Source organism: Balearica regulorum, chromosome 2 (genome assembly GCF_011004875.1).
Source record: "Balearica regulorum gibbericeps isolate bBalReg1 chromosome 2, bBalReg1.pri, whole genome shotgun sequence".
Taxonomy (NCBI): domain Eukaryota; kingdom Metazoa; phylum Chordata; class Aves; order Gruiformes; family Gruidae; genus Balearica; species Balearica regulorum.
In genome coordinates, this window is record NC_046185.1 from 49,785,745 (window position 1) to 49,810,550 (window position 24,806).

General features: G+C 38.0%; 1 protein-coding gene across 1 annotated transcript in view; it reads left to right on the plus strand.

The window, feature by feature from the left end:
* CDH2 (cadherin 2) overlaps window positions 1-23,265 on the plus strand; it is a 123,315-nt gene extending 100,050 nt beyond the window's left edge. Inside the window, exons 12-16 of the mRNA XM_075744197.1 lie at window positions 392-625; window positions 949-1,182; window positions 2,914-3,053; window positions 14,338-14,502; window positions 21,854-23,265. Of these exons, the coding sequence (XP_075600312.1) occupies window positions 392-625; window positions 949-1,182; window positions 2,914-3,053; window positions 14,338-14,502; window positions 21,854-22,060 (980 nt within the window). The 3' untranslated portion in view covers window positions 22,061-23,265. The remainder of the gene's footprint in view (window positions 1-391; window positions 626-948; window positions 1,183-2,913; window positions 3,054-14,337; window positions 14,503-21,853) is intronic.
* The last annotated feature ends 1,541 nt before the right edge of the window (window positions 23,266-24,806 follow it).

Sequence of the window (24,806 nt, forward strand, 5' to 3'; positions counted from 1 at the left end):
AAGGGTGATCATAAGTCTTCAAAGTTACAAAATAATTTCTCCAGAAGATAAACTACCCAAATGTTGCACCTTTCTTTCTGAAGCATTTGATGTGGACTGTCTCTGGAGAGGAACTGGCTTGTCTGGTCAGTAAAGTAGCTGAGTCCCTTATCTGTGGATCTGCAGTTATTTGATGAGTTTTGCTGACTATGGCAATTTTTCTGAGGACAGACTACATAAGAATTTGTGTGTTAGCAAGAGCAGTGACAGTGTTAGATTGGCTTGGTAAAGGCAGAATCCCAAAACTGAGGTGAACATATGTACATGGTAATTGAAAAGTGTTGGTATAGCTTCATTTAAGTAACATCCTAATTGGAAACAGGCTCAATACCGTATTTTTTTTTTTTTTAAGGAATCCCCCCAATGAGCGGAACTGGCACACTTCAGATATACCTGCTGGACATCAATGATAATGCCCCCCAAGTGAATCCGAAAGAAGCCACAACTTGTGAAACACTGCAGCCTAACGCTATTAACATCACTGCTGTAGACCCTGACATAGATCCAAATGCAGGCCCATTTGCCTTTGAGCTGCCTGACATGCCTGCTAGTATTAAGAGGAATTGGACTATTGTTCGAATTAGTGGTAATTAACATTATAGAAATCTTAATCATTTTAAAGAAACTGTTCAATGTGCTTTTGTGTACTTTACTTTGGTGTTATTTTGCAATGTACATGGATTTGGTTAATGTGAATAGGAAAACACCTTAGAGTAAGTCCTCTAAAGAACAAAAATTTTAAGAAAAGATGTTCACAGTAATAAAGCAGTTTGTTATCCTGAGTGTCATGTAGTGGGTTGAACAACAGGTTAACGCAGAGCTCAAAAATGAGCCATTTTTGCCAATGCTATTTTAAACCCATATGAGCGGTACATTACTTTTTAACAAGTGCCTTGTTTTCACACACAGGTGATCACGCCCAGCTCTCTTTAAGGATCAGGTTCCTGGAGGCTGGTATCTACGATGTGCCCATAGTAATTACAGATTCTGGAAATCCACATGCATCTAGCACTTCAGTGCTGAAAGTGAAAGTTTGCCAATGTGACATAAACGGAGACTGCACTGATGTTGACCGGATCGTTGGTGCAGGGCTGGGCACTGGTGCCATCATTGCAATTCTGCTTTGTATCATCATCTTGCTCAGTGAGTAGACAGATCTCTCAATCCTAACTCTTTTATTCTTGTTAAGTACCATCTTAGGTTTTAGTCCTGTGTACTTTGACAAAGGCGGGGGAACAGTTAAAGACTCAAGTGCAGAATTGTTGCTGCTTAGTTTAACGTCTTGGACAAGTATGAAACCTTTCTGATGGTAGAGGATTAGGAGTCTGTGAGACAGATCATTACTAGCACTTGCACGGCAGTCAAGCACCACAGTGGGTTTGTGGAAGAGTTTTTTTCCATCTATGCCCACGGGCACTTGTTATGTTACATCTGAGTGACTGGGTTGAAGATGTGATTAGCCCCCGGACATCTAGTCTCTCTTGTGCTGCTGGTACTGTGTGATTTGACGCCACCCACAGCAGGTAACAGTGCCTTTAAGGAGCACTCCAGTGTTACTACTCTTGTGTTTCAGGTTAATGTAAATAGGCTATTTGATGATTTTGGAAAGTAATAGATCACAGCCCTTCATGTAAGGCCCGACAAGCAGGCAGCCATGCAAGAACAGAGATGTGTGTGTTTGTTTAAGTACTACATAAAGCTGTGCTAGTATTTCATTTTTGTGTCAAGTGCATTCAGTAAGGGAAATGACTAAACATCATGACTAAGTGTCTGTCCAGTGTAGTAAATTAAATGCTAGCTCCTACACATTATGGTTAACTGATTTCTGATTGTGGTGGAACACAAGGAAGGGATTAACCTGTTCAGAGTATACTGTGCACCAGTGCAGAACATAGAAAATGATGGAAAGGAGTAATTTAAAAAAATAATAAAGTATTTGAGTCTGGCTAAGCCATGGCTCTACACAAGCACAGTACAATTACTTCCCTGACATAAGATACTCTTAAAATTTTACGTATTGAATTAACAGAGCCTTATTGAAACTATCAAATCCTTTACGATATTCTTCATATATTGACATTCTAGATACACTGGAATTTCTTTGCTTGAAGGTGGTTGTAGTTGGAAACACGCCTATTGTATTAGAAATTAATTTACTCACATATATTCTGTTTTATTTCTCATTCAGTTTTCTTTAACAACTTTAGTTTGTAAACAAACAGTATAACATGAAATTGTTGCAATTAAAGATTAAAAATATATAGCTCTAAATGCCACTGCATTTTCCTCAACCATGGTTCAGGTCCTGTTGCTTCTAAACATAAATTTAAACTTAGACAACAGTATGGTCTGTTCTCGTGGACTGTTGAGACATATGCCAAAATGCCCTAAACTTGGTGATGTTCAAACATCAGAACTACCTAAACTATATAAATTGCTATATATTCTTGAGACATAGCAGAAAAAAAATTATAAATAATATAATCTTTTAGAGTTCTTGCCACTACTGGACAGGTTCCCTTCTGATTCCAGTGGTTTATGAAGCTTGGTCTTTCTTACTTCTTTTCATGACAAGTTTATTTTGCAGATGTGGAATGGATTTGTGGCTTATGACCTTGAATATGTGATTGATTTCCAAATCAAATTGCCTATGGTAGCCTGAGTTTAAATATCTCTTGCTTATGCTGCCTTCCATAAATTTTTTTATTTAAAAAAAAAAAAGAACCAAAAGCTCATCCAGAACAGTCAAAGAAAACTTTTTGGGCTTTTTTCTCTTTTCCTTTTTTTAAATCCTGGTGTTAAATTTGTACAATTTTCCATGGCTGTACTTCAGAATCAAGATGCGGGTTTGTGTCTTCCCTTTTTGCCATGTAGTTTTAGTTTTAATGTTCGTGGTGTGGATGAAACGCCGTGATAAAGAGCGTCAGGCAAAGCAGCTCTTGATTGATCCAGAAGATGATGTGAGGGACAACATTCTGAAATATGATGAAGAAGGTGGTGGAGAAGAAGATCAGGTGAGGAATGATTAATGTTTTTTATATAGAGATTTATACTTCACTCTGCACTTTATCTATTTTGTTTCCATTGACATACTATGATAGGTAGCTAATTTTTTTATTAAATACTGAAGGCAATAAGTAATGTTCTAAAAACCTGAAATACAACATTATTTTCTTGTGTTGTTTTGCAGTTCCAGAGATAGCAGTTGCTTGCCTTTTGGATGAGATGTAAAACAAATATCTTGTCCACTTACAATCACAGCGTTCTGACCACGTTCCAACTAAGGCTGTTATATTTAAATGAAAATTAACATCCACTCTCATTGCAGTCTGTACACATTCTTCACTCCTTGTCTGAGATCCTGTTGTACAGAATCACCAATGCAGAGTGCCTAAATAGTCTATTCCGAATATGACACTTTTTTTAGTGGTGGGTGAATGCCTTTCTAGATGTACAGTAATGTTGGCTATTGACAGATTGGCCACTACTGGGATTTCAGCTTGGAAAGTATTTATGTTTCAAGTAGCTGTCAGGGCACATCTGTGTTTATTCAAATACCTTTCCAGGCAGGTGCCATATGCATTTACTCTCACGTCACCTCTGGTTGAACCACTGCTGATATGTCAGAGGACTAGGAGTGATGTGTATATGCTAAGAATAACTTCTTGCTCCTCTCTGTCTCTCCAAGTTAGTGAATTTCCAAGCAGTGTGATTTGCTTCAGAGGACGTTTATTAAGTGCTTTATGAACATGACAAACAGTAGATTTATGCACATTATTAGTGGTAAAAGTAAGTGTAATACTTACAAAGGGAACAGTGCATATAATGGAGCCTAAGAAATTTTCCAGTAAAAAGCCTTGAAAATTAAGTGTAATTCTTCCACATATCCCCAGTCACATTTATCCAGTGCTCGAGTTATCTGAAAAGTGTCTCCCTTCACTGGTACAGACATTTATAGCTTCCCTCTGCTCATCTGTTTGTTTATCTGAAATTTGTGTTCCCCTTAGTAGTTTGCATGCTTCCTGCATTTCCCCAAGTACTGTTCCTACTTCCTGGCTTTTCTGCATAACTTCCTTTTTAAGCAATTTGCAAAGGAAACTTCAGTTTATGCAGTTTTGGAAAATTGCTTATGTCACTAAATAAATGGAAGACCGTCCTTTGAGTTTGTATGTATTACAGCTGTTTGTACATAGTGTACAAGAATTGCATCTAGTTTGTGCAGCTGTTATTGCACAGAAGAGTTACAGGCTTAAAAAAAAATCAAGAAAACTCAGTCCTGTGAGAACTAATTTTCCTGTTCACACATCCGCAGCTCTTGTTCACCCACAATTCTGTGGAGGATCTGTTCAGCAATTTTCATGTGATTTTGCTTTTGTCCACACAACCCTCAGAACAGAGTCAGTAAGACTCTTGGAGTACGTACTGTTCAGTGGGAAATCATAGGTGATGCTACAGTAGTTGGGAGAGGTTGTGCCGCAGATCAGAAACTTTAAGCATTGTTGTAACAGCATACAATGAGAGTAAAATACCTAATAGTTCAGAAATGGTGCTGAAGTCTTTCCTCTGTCCATCTGGTACTGTGCTCCTCTCCAGTGAAAGTGCTGTCTTTGTGAGAGGTATAACCAGGGTAGTGCAGCAGGAGGTAACATTGTGGGAATGCCGTAGAGATTAGCAGGATGTAAACCATCCATAAATGCAGCCTTTCACCAGCAGTGAATGAGCGCAGTGCACGCAATGAAAGGAAAAACTGTCAATGGGTGGAGTAGCAGTAAAGTGGTAAGAAATGTGAAATTAGGATCATTTCCTCTCACAGTGAGCAGAGGAAGCACCCAGATACAGAGAGGTTTAAGGGTTTTATAGAAAATTGAATGATTTTTAGCCACAAAAACCCTGCTTCCTTTCTAAAGACAAATTTTAAGGCCACTGTTGCAAATTAATTATCTTAGCTGCTAGCCACATAGTTCAGGTACACTACTGCCTTCCCTGATCCATTGAGCAGTAGACCATAGTGTCTGAGGGTCTAAAAGGTCTTTATACACTCCAAACATAACAAACATTGCAGGAAAATGAAAATAAAAGCTCCTAAGAAGTTTAGGAAGCTTTTATAACTGACCATTTCTGTAGGAAGAGTTTTGGGCCACTGTGTAGGCAAAAAGGGGGTAGGTTCTCCCAGAGCTCCAAAGTTAGGCATTTGTTCTGTCCAGAGTGGCTAAATAGAGCACAGACTTTTCACGTAGGCACTTTAGATTTTCTGTCTACAATGGATGATGGAAATAAGTTCTGTCTTCCTTTTCAGGGAGATTGTTTTGCTTTATTTTGCTTTGATGTTTTCTAAAATCTAATTTCTGTCTGTGCTTAACTAGATGATGATACTTCCTAGGTTCATTTGTTCTTGGTTCCCTCCTTGCCCCCCCTCACCTCCTGTGCCCAGAGGAAAGAGGGAGGATTATATTTGGCTGGGTTTTATTTGGTTTTGCACGCATTTTATGTGAGATTTAAGAATGTGGAATGCTAAGCTTTTGAAATGTCCCAACAAGTTCCCTACAAGTAGTAATCTCATTTTCGCAAACCGTGGCTTACCAAAATACTGTACAAGCAAAGCTGTGCACAGAATGTTGTGGGCAGAAGGCATTGGCCATAAAGATCTTTGCATTTTTGTCAAAGTTAAAGTAAGCGTTAAAGTGTCAAAGTGTTCTAAAAAAGCATGAGACTGCCATCAAAAATCTATTTTCAGAATGAGACCTCATAGGGCAAAACTGCCACTGTTCTATTAAAATCAAGAAAAATTATTTCATGTCAACTTTGCATCCACAAGTCATCAGCAAATGACAGAGGAAAATGCTCTAGGTCAATATTAACTTTTCCTGGTGCACTCTCCCCAAAACTATCAGGATTGATTGAACAAGCAGCTTCGGTAGAAGGCAGTGCACAAAGTGACTCAAACACAGAACCATCCAACCCAGGGTGCATCTCATGCAGTAGAATAGAAAAGAATGCTTACAGTTTCATGTGAATCTCAATGAAAACAATTTTTTAAAAGCTTTAGATATTTCATCATCTGTACCTTTTAAAATTACTTACTTCCATTTATAGCAAGCAAATTACTTAGGCCTTTTTAAAATCACCTGCTTTTCTAGATGAATACTTGAAGATTTACCCTGCGTGGCCTCATATTTTTCTTCTTTATCCCAGATATGTAGGTGACTTGAAGATGCAGTTGGTAGAGCTTGAAGATAAGTGATAGAACATAGGACTCTCTACATCCTGAGCCAAACTACTTTTAGCCTTGTGGTTTTGCTCTTGGAGTAATGTATTTATTTAAGAGGCTTTATTTATTTATTTGGAAACTATGCAGTTGGGTTTCTTAGCTGTCATGGCAGACCCAGAAACTCCTAAAGCATGTTTGGCATGTTCCTTTCAAACTCTTTGTCCATGCTACCAGAGTAATGCCTCCTGCAACAAATGATGAGTTCCAAATTCCATCTAGTTCCTCTGAGTCATAGCAACTGTCAACAACAAGGTGGAATTCTGCTTGTTTTTTTTTTTTTTTTCTCCTCCTGTGCTAACATTTCCAAGGAATTATGTGAAGTCTGTCATAAAAGAGCATTTTATTCCATTGTGAAGGTCTCGTGTTCATCCCATCTGAGGCCATCTTGGCCTGCTTTGTTTCCTCTGACAGACTGAATGATTGTAAAATAAATCGAGGTTCTTGAATGATTCATAGTCTTCCTGTAGCCTGGCATGATGTACACAGGGTTGTGTGATCTCCACAGCAGTTGGGAAAACTATTTTTAATTCCCTAAGCCAGAAGAGCTCTCTAGCTGTGGGGCATAACTGAAGTCAGCCTGCTCCCCACTGAAGAGCTTTGTCAACACTGGAAATGTTCAGGACTTTCTTCACCTAAACTTCCATTTCTCAGAAACGTGGGCTGAAAACTTGGCTCTGAAAGCTGTACAGCACTCCTGTCATTCTAGGCAGAAACTTTTTTCCTGGCATCAGGAAAGATGACTGTACTAGCAGAAGTTGGGGACGAGGGAGGAAGGAGAGGAGGCAGAGGTGTTCCACACAGAAAGTCTGTGATTCTTCTCAGGATTTTGTTTAATATTTTCTGGTTTTTGACTACCTGACTTACAGGAGGTTGGCCACGAGAGGCTTTGAGTCAGCATCATGCCACCACAGAAGTCAGTGGGACTAATCTGATTACTGGTTTGGGGAGGGGGAAAGTGTTGTGGGATTACTTGTTTTGGTTTGTTGTTTTTGTATTTTTTTAATTCCATCTGAATGTTTAACCCAGCAATTGGGGGGGGGGTGGGTAACACAACAGTTTGCTATATTTTGAAATAGATTGTAGTGACCGTCTTGGTTATTAAACGGACGGCATGATCTAGAGCTTGTAGTTGTTTAGCAAATGGGAGGTGTGAGATACAAATGACGAATATTCTCCCCTGACATGATGTGCTCTCAACTGGTAAGACTATTGTCAGTTCTAAATACCAAAACCTCATGTTGGCTGAGTGTTAAAGCACTTAGCACATGTCTGCAGCATAGTTCACGCACATAGCAGATCACAACCCATAAGCATCACTAATTCGTTTTCATCGCATATCTCAGGCCATTCGTGTAATTTACATCAAGGCAGAGGGTGCTCAACTGGGATACGTGCAGCATATGTCAGCCTCATAACTGTGATACATTTTTTCCATTTAATTGCTTTTGTATACATCTCATTGCACAAGATGATCCTCTCATGTCCTTTGAGCGCATTTCTATAGTGTTTTCTGAATTTTAGTGGTACTTTCTCATGCAGGTGGTCCAGTTGAAGCAAGTTGCCGAAACAGCTGTGGGTGGTAGGCTTTGAAAGTGTTGCAGATCAGCTGTTTTGAACCTGTATTTTAATTTGCCCTCAATTCTCTTCAGCACAAGAGTTTCTAATGCAATGATTTTACTATTATTCAAAGTATTATTCTTTGTAAGGATTCTGCTTGTTTCCTCCTCCATCACTTTTTTTACAAGTGTATTCAGACATTAGTCAATCTCTTACTTTTTGTCATGTTTTATTACATGTTTATATAGAGAAAGAAAACAGTAGCATTTATTTTAAAGGTGATAATAGCATTAAAAATAAAACCATAATGGTTTATTTTTATGTGTATAGGATCTAAAATTCTAAACAGAAATGGCTCCTTTATAGAAAGGGTAGCTTTGTTCCAGCATTTGTATGTCATTGATAAAAATGAATTGAGTAATCCTTTGGATTTTTTGTTTGTTTGTTTTTTTTCTTACTGTCATAACTTTCTGTATGCCTGCATTTTAAGATTACATTGGTCTTGTGTGCTAGATCTTGTCATAACCTCTGTTGTAAACATGACAATGGTCCTTGTCTACTGGATGAGCTTTATACATCCATTTGATTATATTTTCGCCACCCTATCTGAGTGTTATTCAGATCATTTACTCTCACTTTCTAACCTTTATTTTGCGTTACATTAAGATTGGAACATACTTTATGTTTAGAAATTTTAATGATAATGAAATAACTGTTGCTGAGATATCCCTAGGAATATACAATATTATAATTGGAAGGTAGTTATTTTGGGGATTGTGTTTGCTTACTAAGACATTAACTTCATTTTTTTGAATGAGTGACTCATGCAGTGCTCCTGTGGAGGGAATTACTGTCATTTCTTGGTGAATCTTTATCTCATCATACGAAAAGTAATGTTTCCATAATTCCATTACAAAATTGTTTTGTGTTTTATTTTATCCTATCTAGAACCTACGCCTGTTACTGTGTTTTATCTGCAACTGGAGTTTAACTTTCACCTTTTTTATTATTAAAAAAAGATAAGCTAGCTTCTTGGTTATTTCAAAAATGATTACCTTGTAATACTCCAGATGCATCTATAAGAGAAACAAATGGGAAAAGCAATATGGCATAAAGTAATCGAAAAGTGAGTGGCAAATAAAGAGCAACTGTTAGTGCAGGCATTTTAACTAGCCTCCCACCTGCAGCCTACATCTAGTCAGTCCTCTGTGCTTTGCTTTTTTTGGAGTCCCATTATTTCAGCAGATGTACGATTTAGGGTGGGTTGGAGTGTTTTGCAGAACTCAAGCAATATTTTATGTGCAAAATTCTCATAGTTTTTTAGGGTGTTTGGTGGGTTTGGGGGTAGAATGGTAAGATGTAGCAGGATTGATTTTTCACTTCCTTTTTCTTTGTTTTTAAAAAAACCTTGGCAAATGGGAACATTCAACCGTGGAAAATATTTCTTCCCTTGCTTCTGCATCCCATTTTTCTATTGGAGTAGACAGGAATTGTCTTTGGAACACAAAGGCAAAGCAGAACATGTGTTTTATCCATAGGTATTTTAAGTCATAGTTTGCTCTATTCTCTTAAGCAAACATTAAAATTGGGTTTACTCTTAAGGCACCACCCTGCAAAAGGGGTGGGTGAAATGCAATCTTCATCCTATGTTGCTTTACATGCCCTTAGGCCACTGCAGCTGATTTTGTAGAGTGATTGACACTTATAGCACTCACCATCAAATTAAGTGATCTGGTGATAATTAAATTGGTTATTTCTTGCATGGGGATAGATGTGAATGTTCATATTTCTTTGCAAAGGCTGCATCCTTTGAAAATGAGAAATGGGTATAGTGTTTTTGTTATATTATTCATATGTCCAGGCCTGTATTCATGCCTAGCCAAAGCTTTAGTTCTGTACAAGGTAAAAAACCAAGTCATCCCTAAAAGTGTATAGCACAGTCTAATGAATGGCCAGGAAATATGCTGAGAGCTCTGAGATAACAGAAAAACCAGATTCATAAATCATTAATGAGTATGTCAGTCAGGTTGCGTGTACTAGGATATATCACTGTTAGTGTTAGAGAAAACTTGTTAGTAGTGGAAAGCTCAATTTAGATGTAATATATTCCAATATTTTCAGAGTTTTCCTACCTAGAAAAAAGTCAATCCTCTCTATGCATAGCAATTTATAGTTTCAGTAAGTCGTGGTTTGATTCTGTTGTTTGCAGTTCTGCTTTATAATATTCCAGCATGCATTCATAGAAAGCAGTTCCAGTTACTGTGAAAATTTTTACTTTGTTAAATTTTTGGCAAGAACATAAGTAAATCTTCTAAAATGCAAACACAACCAGAACAGCTAATCCAGGAGAAAAAAAGTTAACTTTATAAAACTAGAAGCTTCTGAGAAACTCTATTTCCTGGCCTATCCCCTAATTCTTATTTTTTTGTCAGGGATTGTAGAATGTGCTAACTGTCAGTCAGAATGCAAGGTACTTTTTTAAAAAAAAAAAAGGTCTCCTGCTGTAACTGATGACTGCTCTGTGAGGGATAACTACTCAAGTGCTGTTAAATGAATGGCCGCCTTGCACAAGAGGAAGTTGTTTAAGGGAAGAGATTTTGAAGGCTGCATTATCTTGTTTCTCTGTAAATCGGTGATTACTGGGGAATATAAAATGGCCTTTTCTTCTGTTCTGGACATTTCTTCTGTTCAAGTTGAGATACTTGGACTGTACTTCCAACTACTGTGTAGATGTTCTTAAGTGCTTTTTGGGGTTTTGGACCCTTCTGCCTACACATCTGGTAAGGTGGTTAATTTGGCTAGCTGGTTTTGACATTTATCACTGTCTTGCTGGGATCTCATGTTTCAGGAATGGGAACTACTAATGGTGTAAGTCTTTGCTTAAAGCTGTCTAGAACTGAGTGAGTAGCTAATAAGGTCGATGTTTGTAATCAGTTTGGAGGGGAGAGGGTTGGTGGGATTTTGTGGGGTGTTTTTGAGATTGCTTAATTTCACAAGATGCAGCTTTTGATAAAATGCCCTTTTAGTACATCATGACTTTATTTTCTTTCTTAAAAGCAAATCAAAACCAGAAGTTTTTGTGCTTTAGTAGCGATGTTGGGGCTTTTTTTTTTTTTCTTCAGCAAGAGCAAAGAGTGATGCCAGAGATGCTAACCAAAGAGACAGAAGTACTGGTGGTTACTTCAAGAGAATTATATTGATAAAGCATTAAGGTTGTCAACTTTTTAACCACCAGTTATCTAGAAGGTAGCTGTATTGTCTCATCCAGTGATATCAGATCCCTTTATAAATAAGGGGAAAGACAAGGCATCATTCAACTTGCTTCACTTAAATCCCTGTCATAGAATGGGAGGTTTCTGTTTCCCTGTTGACTTGGACAATCAGAGTAGTCTAAATTTCTGGTTTCTAAAGGCCTGAGATGCAAAATGGGAGCAAACTAATATGTTTTAGTGACCTTCCGATAGAGAAAAACTAATACTAGGTTCTCCCTTCCTTCAACAATCTAGCCTTGTCCAGAAGTTTGAGGAGAAAAACTCAAACCCTCTGTTTGGATTTGCTTAAATCCAAAGTGAAGAAAGGGAAAGAGGTATTTGTTCTAAAATTGCTGGAATTAGAGCTAAAATAGCGTAAATAAGTAAATAAATACCCCTGACAAAAATTCACAACCATACAAATTAGATGCTTACAACTTTTGCTCAAGTATGTTTCCAATGGAGGGCCTGGTCTTGTTCCTCATGGATCCGTCAGCATATTGTAATTATGAATAGGTTATATGGAAAAAGACCAGAGTAAAGACAAAACATCACTGACTTGCAGTCCTAAAATTAAGAGTGAAAATAATGACCCACAATGTTGTTCCAAGTTGGTTGTCCCAACCTACCCCAGCATGTCTTGTTCTGTTTCTGATGTGCCACTGTTTTCCATTTGGCTGTCACTTCTGCAGTTAACTATCTTGACAAACTCTGCCTGACACTAACTTTAAAGTCTGTTCAGGAGCTTTAGGTAATATATGAAAAATTTTCCCACTTTTCTAGCTGTGAATGCAGCATTGAAGGAAGAGAGAGATTTCAGCAGCTGTAAACAGCTTATACTCTGGCTCTTTAAAATATTTTTCCTTCTTTTACTTTGCAATAATTGAGTTGACTTTAGACAGAATGTCAAAACAGCTGGAGTCATTGCATGATGCGGCACTAAGCCAGTTTGGGGAGATGGTGGATGACTTGCCATACCTAACTGATGTACAGTTAGTATTGATTTTAATGATACGAGAAATTTGAGTCTGTGGTAATAAGCACAATGGATTTTCTATTCCTGTCCAGACACTAATAGACCTGCAAAATAAATTTTCTTTGATAGAAGGCTAGATGGCAGTGCTGTAAATTACCCTAGAAAAGAAGGCCAAAGTGGGAGTCCACATAAGGACACATTCTGCACTACTGTTGCCTTGCAGATGGCAACCTTTGCTGTCTTTTTGGTGTAGAGCCTGGAGATGTCTCAAACTGTACGTACACACAAGAGGATGGTGATGGCCTTAGATATGAAGGTACTAGACTGACTGACTTGGTTCATATTGCATTTCTGTATGACCACTAATCAGAAAGAAGTGTATGCATATGCAAGTGGGTGGAAAAACATTTTATCTTTATAAAACTGAAATGACCAGAGAGGCTCTCCTGGTTTCAATATAATGTTATTTAACCATACTTGCTTGAATTTCTCCATAATGAAATGCTTAGTATAAAAAAAACACAGTATTGTTCATTTCTCCCTGTTGGTATTTTCCACCTTTATCTTTTGGGTGGGTATGAAAAGTGCTGTTGTGTTACATGTTTATAAATTCGAAAAAGTACATTCTTCTCTGTTTAATAGGATTTTCTGATAGCATGTCTCTAAACTGTTTTGATTTATTTTACGTAATAAAAAGGGAAAGGATAAAAAGTTCTCTTCTGTTTACTTCTCTCCAATTCATACCACTTCATGGAGATCACTTATTATTCTGTTTGGTACATGAAGAACCAAAGGATAAAAGTTACAGCTCTGCCCCAAGGAACTTGTAATCTAATTAAAGCATATGAAACTGCATTCTCAGATCTCAGTGGAGCTGTTCCACCTTTTTTGACTATATATTTGTGTGCAGTCAGCTGAGGACCTGAGTAACAAATTAGAAGGTATAGTGGATTTGATAGTCAGTTACAATTCTCCCAACAAACTGCCTTCACTGCTGTCAACAGACCTCTCCTCCTGTCAAAAAGTCTGGTTTTGGGGTCACAGTAGGTCATACTCTCAAAAAGGACCTTCATCTTGTGAGGTGACAACAGAAGTAAATGCTTGCATTGCTTCCTTTAGGAGCTAGTTAGGAACCAATGAAAATGTAATTGTCTGCACAGATAGCTTCCAGCAATTTGAGATTATAAATAAGATTTTTACCAGAACAACACTGTTCAAAAATAAAGACTGATGACAAATGAGCTTGTTTAACTATCTGTTAGCTACATTTGGCTAGCTATCTATCTTTTTAGCAATCAACTACTTGGATTATTTGTGGGGCAGGATATCTGGCATACAGTAGAGTTGGCATGAGCCCCAGTCTACTGGTAGTTTGTGAATGGCTTTAGTTTAAGCCTTTGAAGCCCAGTTCTTTATTCTGCTTTTTTACCAGTGCCTTGTGCAAAGGCATCCTAGAGCATGTCTACCTTCTAGACATGACGACAGTGAGGTGAATGACAATGCTGCAATGTATCACACTGTGCAAATAGTATTCAGGCATATCTATCTTAAATGCATAAACATTCATCTAATTAAAATTTTTATATACATACATATTGCTTATTGGAATTCATAGTGCTATGCTAGCTTCATCAGTCTGCCAGAATTTGAAACTGCCGCATCGAGTACTTTTAATGAACGGATCCACAAGTAATCTTTAGAAAGTGCTTAGAATTAAGGCCAAATCTGAGGAGCTTTGTACTACTTATGACATTTTTCCCCTTTGGCTTTCATATTATGGAACCCACATGAAATCAGCAAGGAGTCTTGAATTCATTCTTTGAAGGTATTATAAAACACTGCAGAGGAGTGCACTTGCCTCTTAGAATGAGAAAGTCTGGAATTTATTTGCTTAGAAAAATAAGAGTTGGATTTGGCATCTTTGCTCTATGCAGTAAATCATTATTACTAAGCAAAGTGTTTAGTCTCTTAATAGTACTACTCAAATCCTTGCTTCTCAATAGAAAACTTATGAGAAGCTCTACAAATCTGATGGAAGAGAATCAAACCAGTAGATTGAGGGAGCATCCTATTGGTATGCAAATAACAATGTTAATGAGTTATTCTCAGTAAGCATTACAGTCCTGAAAATAGGACTTCTGGTGAAATGATGTTTGCATTTTTCCTTTTTACCTCCTCGTGTTTTCCCCCTGACAGATATTGTTTGAAATTCTCCTAACATGCTGTCTTTGTTTCATATTTTGCAGGATTATGACTTGAGCCAGCTCCAGCAGCCTGACACTGTGGAGCCAGATGCCATCAAACCTGTTGGAATCAGACGTCTTGATGAAAGGCCAATCCATGCAGAACCTCAGTATCCAGTCAGATCAGCTGCTCCTCATCCTGGGGACATTGGGGACTTCATTAATGAGGTAAAGGAGAGAAAAAGAGTTAACTCCTAAGATCTGATAAGCTTTTATATTTTGTTTATTATACTTTGCATGAGTAGCTGTTATGCTTGAACATAATAACTTTTTAAAACTTACTTAAACAATTAAAATTGGCTTGCTAGATAGAAGTAAATATGTTCTTTTAAAGCGCAAATTTAATTAACTCATTCAAACAGAAAGTGAAGATATATCAATTAACTTCTGTACGTTTGTATTAATTACATTCATAAAACGTTATCAGCTGCAACCACAGTATCTCCAAGCAGGATTATTCTATGGGTTCCAAGTAATAAATAGACTAACAAAATTATAGTTTAGCCTAAACTCATTTATTAATTCACAGTAATTCAATAATGGAAGAAGTTCGTTTTCATTTTCCTCATACATTACACTTTGAATCCAGATAATAGTAGAAATTCAGTACCTTCAGTAAGACCAAAAGGATTCCATCAAATACGATTAGTGAGCAGGGCAGCTAAATTAAATGTTACGTAAGTGCTTTTAATACGTGTCTTGTCATAGAGCTTTAAACATCTTTGCATTATCTTTGATTCTTCAATCTAATAAAGATAAATGTAAGTAAGATTCAGACTATACCAGATTACTCACAGTTCTGAAAGAAACGCCTCTACAATTATTTGTTTCATTATGTCTGTCACTGGTCAGTCTTAAATCACTGTTTTGTGGTACTTAAGTTAGAATGTGTTTCTTGTGCTTGCTGGTTGTAGGAAAACAAATACTATCTCAAAATTTGCCACTTAAAAGCAAGCTATATTCTGTAGATGAACAATAGTAGTTAATTATTTCCTCTTAATTTTCACATATCTTCCTTGACAGCTAGAGCTGGACAAGTATTACAGTATTGCAGAACCATTTTTGCGAACATGTTTATTCTTGTTTGCTTTAAAGAAAAGTCAGGTTAATACACTAAAGGCTTTTGTGTTAGCAAGCTGCAGAAAATTGAGTTTGCTCCTTGTAAGGTATACAATACAATAGTAAAAAAAGGTACAGGGAGGTGACTAACAGGAACTGTACAAATATTCTCATAAGACATTGTATATTAAGAGACTCCAGGTTTGGGGAGATACAGATGTCTCAATGGAGAGGATTTTTGCATGCCTTGCACTTCTAAATATTACAATTATAATCAGCTTCTTGAAAATAGTGGAGACATGGGACAATAGAAGGCCTACATTGTTGGCCAAGGCAGCGTGCACACAAGAACTTCCCCATGCTTCCTCGTCTTCTTCCAAATAATCAGTTTCCTATCCTACTCTCACACAGCTGTGACCAGACACTGCCCACCTGGCAGGCGGTCAGGAAGAAACCATAATCCTCAATACCCTGATTTTTCTAGTCCTCAAAACAGCTCTCAAGCTCTCTTACAGAGCCGAGACAAAGAATGAGTGTGATTCTCCTGGAAAGCCAGAGAGGGGCCAGAGTTTGTCCAGCCTCCTACAGTTTTTAGATTACTTAGCAAGCTGTTCTTGCAATACTATTTTTCAGTAGGTTATCACTCTTGAAGATTATAGCATCAGTGTGCACACATGGAACTGTAGAAACAGTACATGCTGTCTTGATTTAACCCAATATGTTTGTATCTCAGTATAGATGAGTACAGTCATTTTCTTACTGCTGTCTGTTGTGTTAAATCAATACATCCCTTTATGCTTCCCCTTGCCATCCACTGAAAGAGAAAGCTTCTCCCAGTTATTCTTACACAGTAAAATAATGTCAATAATGTCATTGACTCTAAAATACAATTAACCTCAGAAATATATATGAAATTAAAGAAAACAGGGCAATTTTCTTGTCTGCAGTTTAGCTCAGATTAATTATATCCTCTGATTGAAGGGAACTATATGAGGTAGTTTCTGTGTTTCAAGCATTATATATTTAGCTTCTTTTTTCGTAAAGTATTTCTTTCTTAGGATTTCACAGCAATGTATCATTTTACTATGGGGCATTCCACCTAACCCTCTCTCTAGCAGACAGTAGTTGTCTGTGCTCTGTTTTGCCGGAAGTCTGAGCAAAATGGAGATTTTGTTTCTCCGAACCAGTTTCACCTTAATTTGTGTTTTATGTTAAAACTTCCCACAGCAAATGTGATTCTAAAAAGTCTATTGGGAAAAAAATTTAGTCTCTCACAGTAGTACTTACTATTACAGTTAAATTTCCAAATTATCAGTGCCTACAGTATAAAAATGCAGGCTGCACAGGTGTTTAGACTCTCTTCAGAGAATTGCACCTGCAGTCCTGGCAATATTATACCCAAACAAACTGTTAAGTTCCTCTCAGGTTTACTTGGAGTAAGTGGAAGAAATATCTTGAGTAAAACCCATACTGGACATTTCTTAGGGTGGTTCATACAGAAGATATGCTGAGCTGTGAAAACAACATAAGCAGATCAGAAAGGGCAAAGTTCATATCTCTTTGCGTCCAGCTTCGACATCATTAGGCAAAGCACTTTCTCCCACTGTAACTACAAGTCACACCGTTAACTTTTCCCTTGGGCAGCGCTAATCCAAACCGCCTGCAAAGCTAGCCCGATGGCTAGCTGAGCAGGGAGAGGCTGCCTTTCAGTTGTCAGTACCTCGATAGCAAAGTCTGCATTACCCCCTTGGTTTGAAAAGATGCAACGCTTTTAGAGATCAGTCTGGTCTTTTGGAGGACTTGGCGCTATTCCCAGAGATGCTGATGAGCATAATCCTTTGGGATGCTGGCCCATGTGCGGGAATTAATTTAGTCTGCTGAATGCTCACCAGCACCTCAGAGGCACAGCTAGCATTGTTCAGATTAGCCTCTGAATTACTCCAACTTTGACAAAGAAGAACTATAGGTCATTGATTTCAGATAGTGGAGGATTTAGCTGCCATCGCTGAGCAAGCATGGGTGGTGTTTTTTTCCTTTCTTTTATTACAGAGCCATAGAAACAAAACGTGAAAAATATCTAGTGGGTCATTGTGTTTCTTTCATTTTGACAGTAGTCTGTTTCTTCTGATATATTATTTTCTAGCTGTCACCAGTTGTATTAAATCTACTTAACTCAATGAGACGTACGTAAGTGTGAGTACTTTGTAGTGTTCTAATGACTTCTCCCTTGAAAAACAAGTTACAAGTGTGGTAAAAACTTCAAATATGTTTATAACACTTACAAAGTTAAGATAACACATACAGAGCTATGAACTTTCTAAAATAAGAAGGTTCCAGAGGTGCCTTATAATCAAAATATGTTTTGCAGGCATAAACAATATGACCTCGGGGACTTTCTTGTTTTGTCTGTTTCAATGGATAGATGAATCTCTAATTTAAGGAGGGAAGGAAAAAACCTCCTTTTCTTCCAGTCCAATGTACAAAACATGTCAGTGATATAAGTCATGTGTTATTAAGAATCCTCTGTAGACCTTGTTTTCCAGTTTGAGCCTTTTAAAACATAACCTGCAGAGTGTGAAGCATAATTAACACTTAGAATAGTCAGGATTTGCAGGACAGTATAAATTAAGAATGTTTGAAGTAGCTTTGTTAATCCTGTTTTCAAGAACCACCTATGTTGTCCCTAGAAATCTTAAACAAATTATATTGTGGTGGAGAGTTTGTGGCTAAGAATATATTTCTAATCAATAGAGGACATAGCCTGAGGTAAATTAAATTTAAATTACAAACTAAAGGTCTCATCCCATGAGGACATGGAGGACCCTCAATTCATTTTTAGTAAATGGTTATTGATACAGTGGACCTCCAAGCAGAATAGGGTCCCTCAGTGTTTTCTGTTCTCTCTTGTCAAGTAAAAAACGATTCTGGATTTAAACAATTTTTTTTATATCCCTGTAGGGCTCTGTTCTTCCTTTCCTTCTCATCAAAAGTCTGCTGAATCTGATTAAGTAGTAGGATTACTGAAAATAAAAGCATTAGATTTTGTAACGTGTTGTGTTAGTACAAGATTTTCAGGGGTTTGCTTTCCCTTGATTTGAGACAAATTGAGAATGCCACACGTACTAAGGAAAGTGTAACTTACGGTTACCATTGTTCCTCTGTCAAGGCACCGTAGTTTGTCCTCTCTGCTCCTTATCTCCTCCTTAGTGAAAGTTGCCACGACATACGTAAAAGAGGAAGAGAAAAGAAGTGAGATTGCTACTCAGGCTGTCCTAGGTATTAAGCTGACCTTTGTATTGCCATGGCTCTTCATTACTGCTGTTGTGAATTGGGGTACAGCAAACGCAAGGAAATGTGACTTAGTTCACTGTCTCCCAGCAATCGCCTGGTCCCAAGTGTGTGCCCCAGAAATTCTGTTGTTGAATGAGCTTCTCTGTCTAGTAAAAACTTTGGGGTTTCAGATCAAGGAACCAAATAACTGTATCAATCAACTCTGCTGCTCTGTGATTCTTGAACTTACTGGGAAAAAATGAGAGATGTCTTCAGAAGCAGTTGTCAATACCATGCCAGCAAAATCAGTAGAAGCAGTTCTTGTCAGCTATTTGTTGCCTTTTCAGTTGTGCCAATACAGTAGATTGTGGTCCCACCCACTGAAAAAGGATGGCACAATAAGCAAAAAAGGTAGCAATACCGAAACCAAAGGGAGCTTCATGGCAATTTCACTGCCAAAGCTGACATCCAGTAACTCCAGCTTCAGACATGCTATAGAACCCAACAGCAAAGCTGAGCAGTGCACTGGGTAGGTTCAGAGTATATGCTTAGCAGAGGAAAAGTGAAAAAATTGCAGTATTTCTTTGTCATTTTAGTATGTAACTTGCCACACAAATATAGCAGAAAACTTGGTTGTCATTTGAAGAGTTAGATACTAAGTTCAGTCATTATACTATGGATCTGAGGAATTTTTAACCAGAAGATAGGTGCAAATGTCAGTGTAACTTGGGCTGTGCAGTTGAATCAATATGTCCATAACATGGCCCATAGCTACGTTCTCTGAAGTGGATTACACAGTGAGCACAACCTTTGAAACAGTGAATTTGTTAGTGAGATACTATCTTGTAAGTCAGTAGCTCAAAACCATTTTTCTTTTTAAATGCTGTCATTATACCAGCAGCAAATTCAAAAAAAAAAAAAAACCAACAAAAAAAACCCACAACCCAAAACAAACAAAAAAAACCCCACCACCCCCCCCCCCCCCAACTTTCCCTTTGGAAAAAAAAATGGAAAGAGGCTGCCTCTGCCTTCTTGCCATGGATGGCTGATAGGTATTGGAATTTCTGCAGTCTCGTAGGAAAATGTTTTGTTCACTGATTTTTAATAAATTAGTATCCCATGGTTGGCTGGCTGTTACTAGGCCGCACTACATGGAAATAGCATTCCTTCTTCAAGCTGGCTTTCTAAAATGACTTTTACACACTGATACCTGGGGTTCATACTTCAGCACTCCTTAAGCTCAAGTGGTATTTATTCTCCTTCTCTGTCACCTGTGTTCAAAAAGCATGGGTGTCTGTCATCCCAAGCAGGCTTAAGGGGAGACATAAACACTGTAAGGCCAGTTACTGCCAAAGAAGTAAAGTTGTGTTTCTGCTTCAGCAGCAGAAATTGAGAGAATGCCTTAGAACTATTACCAGCTTTGAAGCTGGATAAGGGGAGTTTTCTAGCTCTTGCTATGGCCTTTTCAGAATCTCAAATCTTTTGTCCTTATTATGGCCATCAGGATGGAAAACTCCAAAGAGAAAGATAACAAGCAGCACCAGTTATTCTTATCAGATAATTCAAAATTGTGCTTCTAATGCAGACTATTAATAACCTGATTGATGTTGTTGTACTACATGAAACGATTATTTTAAATCCAAAATGTGTTCTTGATTAGAGGTCATTAGTTTGATAAATATGCTGGGTCTTTCCACCACTTACTTGCAAAATTATTTTAGGTACATTTTGCACACTTCTGAAGGATTTTAGATAGGCTATAAAGAACCAGGATTCTCTTCTACCTTATCAGTGTCATATGCTTTAATTAATGGGTTTTGCTGTATACATATTTCTAGAAGAAAAATCAACATCTGTTTCCATTATGTCACATTTAGACTAAACACAATTGAGAGTAAAACATACTTTTCTAAAACCAGAATATGTTAAATAATTCAAAGGAGGCACACTCAATCCTTCAAATAACTGGGAGTATAATAAAGCCATTCTTTAAATAAATAAATATTAAAAATTAAAAATAAAATCAGCACAAAGGCACTTGTGAAAATTAACAGTGAGCAATTTAAAATCTTAGCTCAGCCTTATCGAATTCTGGAAGATACATTACCCCTTGTCAGTGGCAGCCAGAGTAGGTCCTTCAGAGCGGAAGATCTTGAAAAAGCATTGCTAATCCTGTGGAAGAAACTATGAGGTTGAAAAATCCAAAACACAGGAGAGCTTTTTAACTTCAAGCTCCAGAGCCTTTTATATTCAACTTGTAAATCTTCCCAGGATAAGCACAGAGCAATCGTATTCTAAAATTAAACTTACCGTTTAGGTTTGGACCTGGGTGAGAAAACAGGGAGGGAAGAGACTTTTCTCTGGAAGAAGTGTGGTTCTTTCCCTACTTTTCTCTTGTTCAATATGTGTTTGTTTTTATTTTGGGTTATTCAGTTCTTAAAAGTGGAAATTTAAAACTCCTGAAGACCGAATATTTGTGTGTTGATAACTTGAATACTTTGAAATGAGGAAACAAAAATGTTTGTGATCTTGTATTTAGCTTTGATGACATTGTGCGAGTTTGTGTGTGTTTTCTGAAGAGCAGGTGGAATCTTATGTGTGGTCATGGCAAAGCACATAAGGCTTAAGCCAACATATTGTATCTTTTCCCACAGCAGCCTTCAGAGGTAAATGAATCTTATGGAACTAACTAAATACGGCTTTTGGCTCACGCAGATGGACTGCAGGCCAGCAATGTCAGTGGATATGTTATTGGCCATGTGAGATGGCTGTTGCAGTGAATCTTTGCAAACATGCCTATTTCTCCGTCCCCATCTGTCTGTGTAACCAGTCCTGTATTGCTCGTGCCAGAGGTTGTGAGCTGTGTAGCTCTGAAACTGGTATATGTATTAGCATCGGTCCTAGCGCCGTGCTGTTCTCTTAAGGTTTTGTCAGAGCTGTATTTGAAGCTACATTCAAAATGTCCAGTTCTCTAATGCTGGAAACCTGGCCATTCTAAAAGGAATTGAAGTAAGTTCTTACTTCAGTTAGAAAAACATGAATCCTGTTTTGACTTGGTATTGCAGAACAACAAGAACTTGGTTTTCTCAAGTAGTGATTGATAAATATCTGCACTGCGATATTCCAATTATGTTTTGTCTCTCTCTCCACTACAGAACTTCATCTTTTTTTCTCCCTCTCCTTCTTGCAGGGACTTAAAGCAGCCGACAATGACCCTACAGCCCCACCGTATGACTCCCTCTTAGTCTTTGACTACGAAGGAAGTGGCTCCACTGCTGGATCCTTGAGTTCTCTTAACTCCTCAAGTAGTGGTGGTGAGCAAGACTATGACTACCTAAATGACTGGGGCCCACGTTTCAAGAAACTTGCTGATATGTATGGTGGAGGTGATGACTGAACGTCAAAGTGAACTTTGGTTTTGGACAAGTACAAACATTTCAACTGATATTCCCCAAAAGCATACAGAAGCTAGGCTTTAACTTTGTAGTCTACTAGCACAAGTGCTTGCTGAAGGCTTTGGCTTAGGCTGCAAACCAATTTGGGCTCCGTGGAATATCAGTGATCCAATGCTGTTTGGAAAAAAATATTGAGCTCAGTTACACTTGAATTTTACAGTACAGAAGCACTGGGATTTTATGTGCCTTTTTGTACCTTTTTCAGATCGGAATTAGTTTTATGTTTAAGGCTTTAATGGTACTGATTTATGAAATGATGCATTAAAGAGACAAAATATGTTGGGGTGGGGAGGAGTAAGGTGAAACACAATATGCTTCAACATGCTTTTGTTACATTGCATTGCTTTTATTAAAATAAGGAGATTGAAAAGAAAAAAATCCTCATGGAGCAATTTTATTATCTGGGAGAGAAGACCATGAGGTGGAACAATGTACATTACTTCTAGTTTTAGATGTTAGGGGATTTTTTTCACTAAAATTCTAAAACTTATGCAGCTGGTTGCAAATAAAGGGAGTTTTCATATCACCAGTTTGTAGCAGAATTGATTTTTTTTTTTTTCCTTATGCTAGAATGTTAGACACATTTTGGTCTTAATCCATGTACACTTTTTTCTTTTTTTTTTAATTTCTAGTATTTTTTTCCCACTTCACTGTAAAAAAACGGTATGTGTACATAATGTTTTATTGGCATAGTCTGTGGAGAAGTGAAGAAACTTCAGAACACGTGTATGTATTATTTGGACTATGGATTCAGGTTTTTGCATGTTTATATCTTTCGTTATGGATAAAGTATTTACAAAACAGGTTGCAAACAAGTGACATTGATTCAATTGTTGAACTGTAGTTAGAATACTCAATTTTTTTTTATTTTTATTTTTATTATTTTTTTTGTTTGGGGAGGGAGAAAAGTTCTTAGCACAAAAGTTTTACATAATTTGTACCAAAAAATGGGGGGAGGGGGAGGGGAGTTGGCCTGATACTGGTGGCACGAGTAAATATACAACATGTTTTGGGGGTGGGGAGGGAAGGGGGAAGGAACTTTCAAACTTGAGAGACTTCTGAGAACAGCTTTGCCTCTGTATTGTGTACCAGAATATGAATGATACACCTCTGACCCCAACGTTCTGAATAAAATGCTAATTTTGGATCTGGTGCTTGGTTTGGCTTTTTTTCTCCTACCTGGGCAGCCCTGACTATAGTAAATAAAAAGGACATAAAGTGCATTAGAGTTTCATGAGAAGTTGTGTGCGCTTCCTTAGCATTCGATGCTGCTGAACTGAAAATAAGCTGCATATAGAAGAAAATTTGGCACAAATTTGGAAGGCAAGTTCCCAGGTAAAAGCAAAGTGATCTCTGCCGTTTCTGGGAATTCAAAATTTTCAGTGCCACATCGATGGCTAGCTCTTGGGTTTAATGTACATTATCTAAATAACAGAGCTTACATCATTTTTGGCTCATTTCTAGACTGACAGTTTAATGATTGTGTGATTATGCCACGGGTTACATAAAAGAAATTGCAGATCGTGGCAGTCATCTGCCGCCTGAACTTTCTTACGCTGAAGTAAAGATGAGCCCGTGTTAACTTCAGTGCGCATCAGATCGTGTCCTTCAAGGAGGTGCTTACGGTCACGGAGCTTTATCAAAAAGTCCCGTTAGGACATCACTCATCACTAAACGCGTTTCCAAGCTGGTCACAATGATCCATTTGCAAACATGGCAAAGACAGTAGGCACAGCAGTTCTCCCTTCTTTCACTTGCAACTGTCTGCTCAGGTCTAATGTCTACATTTACACTCATTAAGGACCTAATTGCGAGCAGTGCGAAGCTCAAACTCCACAGAAGCGGCGCAGTGCCGCAGTCTGCTGAGAGAACTGGAGCAGCGGGGAGGGGATCGGGGCGCTGGGACTGGCGCAGCAGCCTCCTGCGCTGGGACGGCTGGTGCCAGGGATCGGTCTGTGGGCAACGCTCTTCAGCACGGTGCCACTTCAGCACTGCCTCAGCACTCGAACCGTCATTGACATCACTTGACTGTGGCTTCCAGAGGGGAATGCTGAAATCTGAGTTGGGGAGCGTAGAACGCTGCATGTGAGGTATCCCTTTTTATGGGCACGTCGCCTTTCTTCCTCTTGTTCCTGGTGATGCCTGTGAACGTTGAGAGGTAGCGATCCCCTCAGACTGGCGTATAGCATTTCAGTATCTGCGTACCTGGCTGTTACTTATCTTGTGCATTCGTAACGATCACTTGATACTGTAAACAAAGCCTTGTTTTTCCAGTAATGTGTCAAAATTACCAATGACCTTTTTCAAGCTATTTCCATATTAATTAGCGGTGTGGGGAAAAAATGAAAATCTGCCTATGCATAGTTAAGTAAGGCAAACTCTTGGAAAGAGTAGGACTTAAACTGGAAATGCATGTTAAATAAGCAGAAGGCCACTTTTAGCACATTGATTTTTCTGTCTTCCACAATTTATGCAAAAATGTGTTTTAAACATAATAATTCTATTATTGTTATTTGGCCAACAAACTGGAAATGCCAGCTGATTTTTATTTAATGGACATTGAATATTAAAAGATACAGAGGGGGAAAGACTTGCGAAAGATTTCCAGTTTTGGCTATAGCACATTTTTTTGTTAAAATGGAGCAGAGGTCATCTTTTATGAGCACTCAGGTCTTTTGGACAGCAATA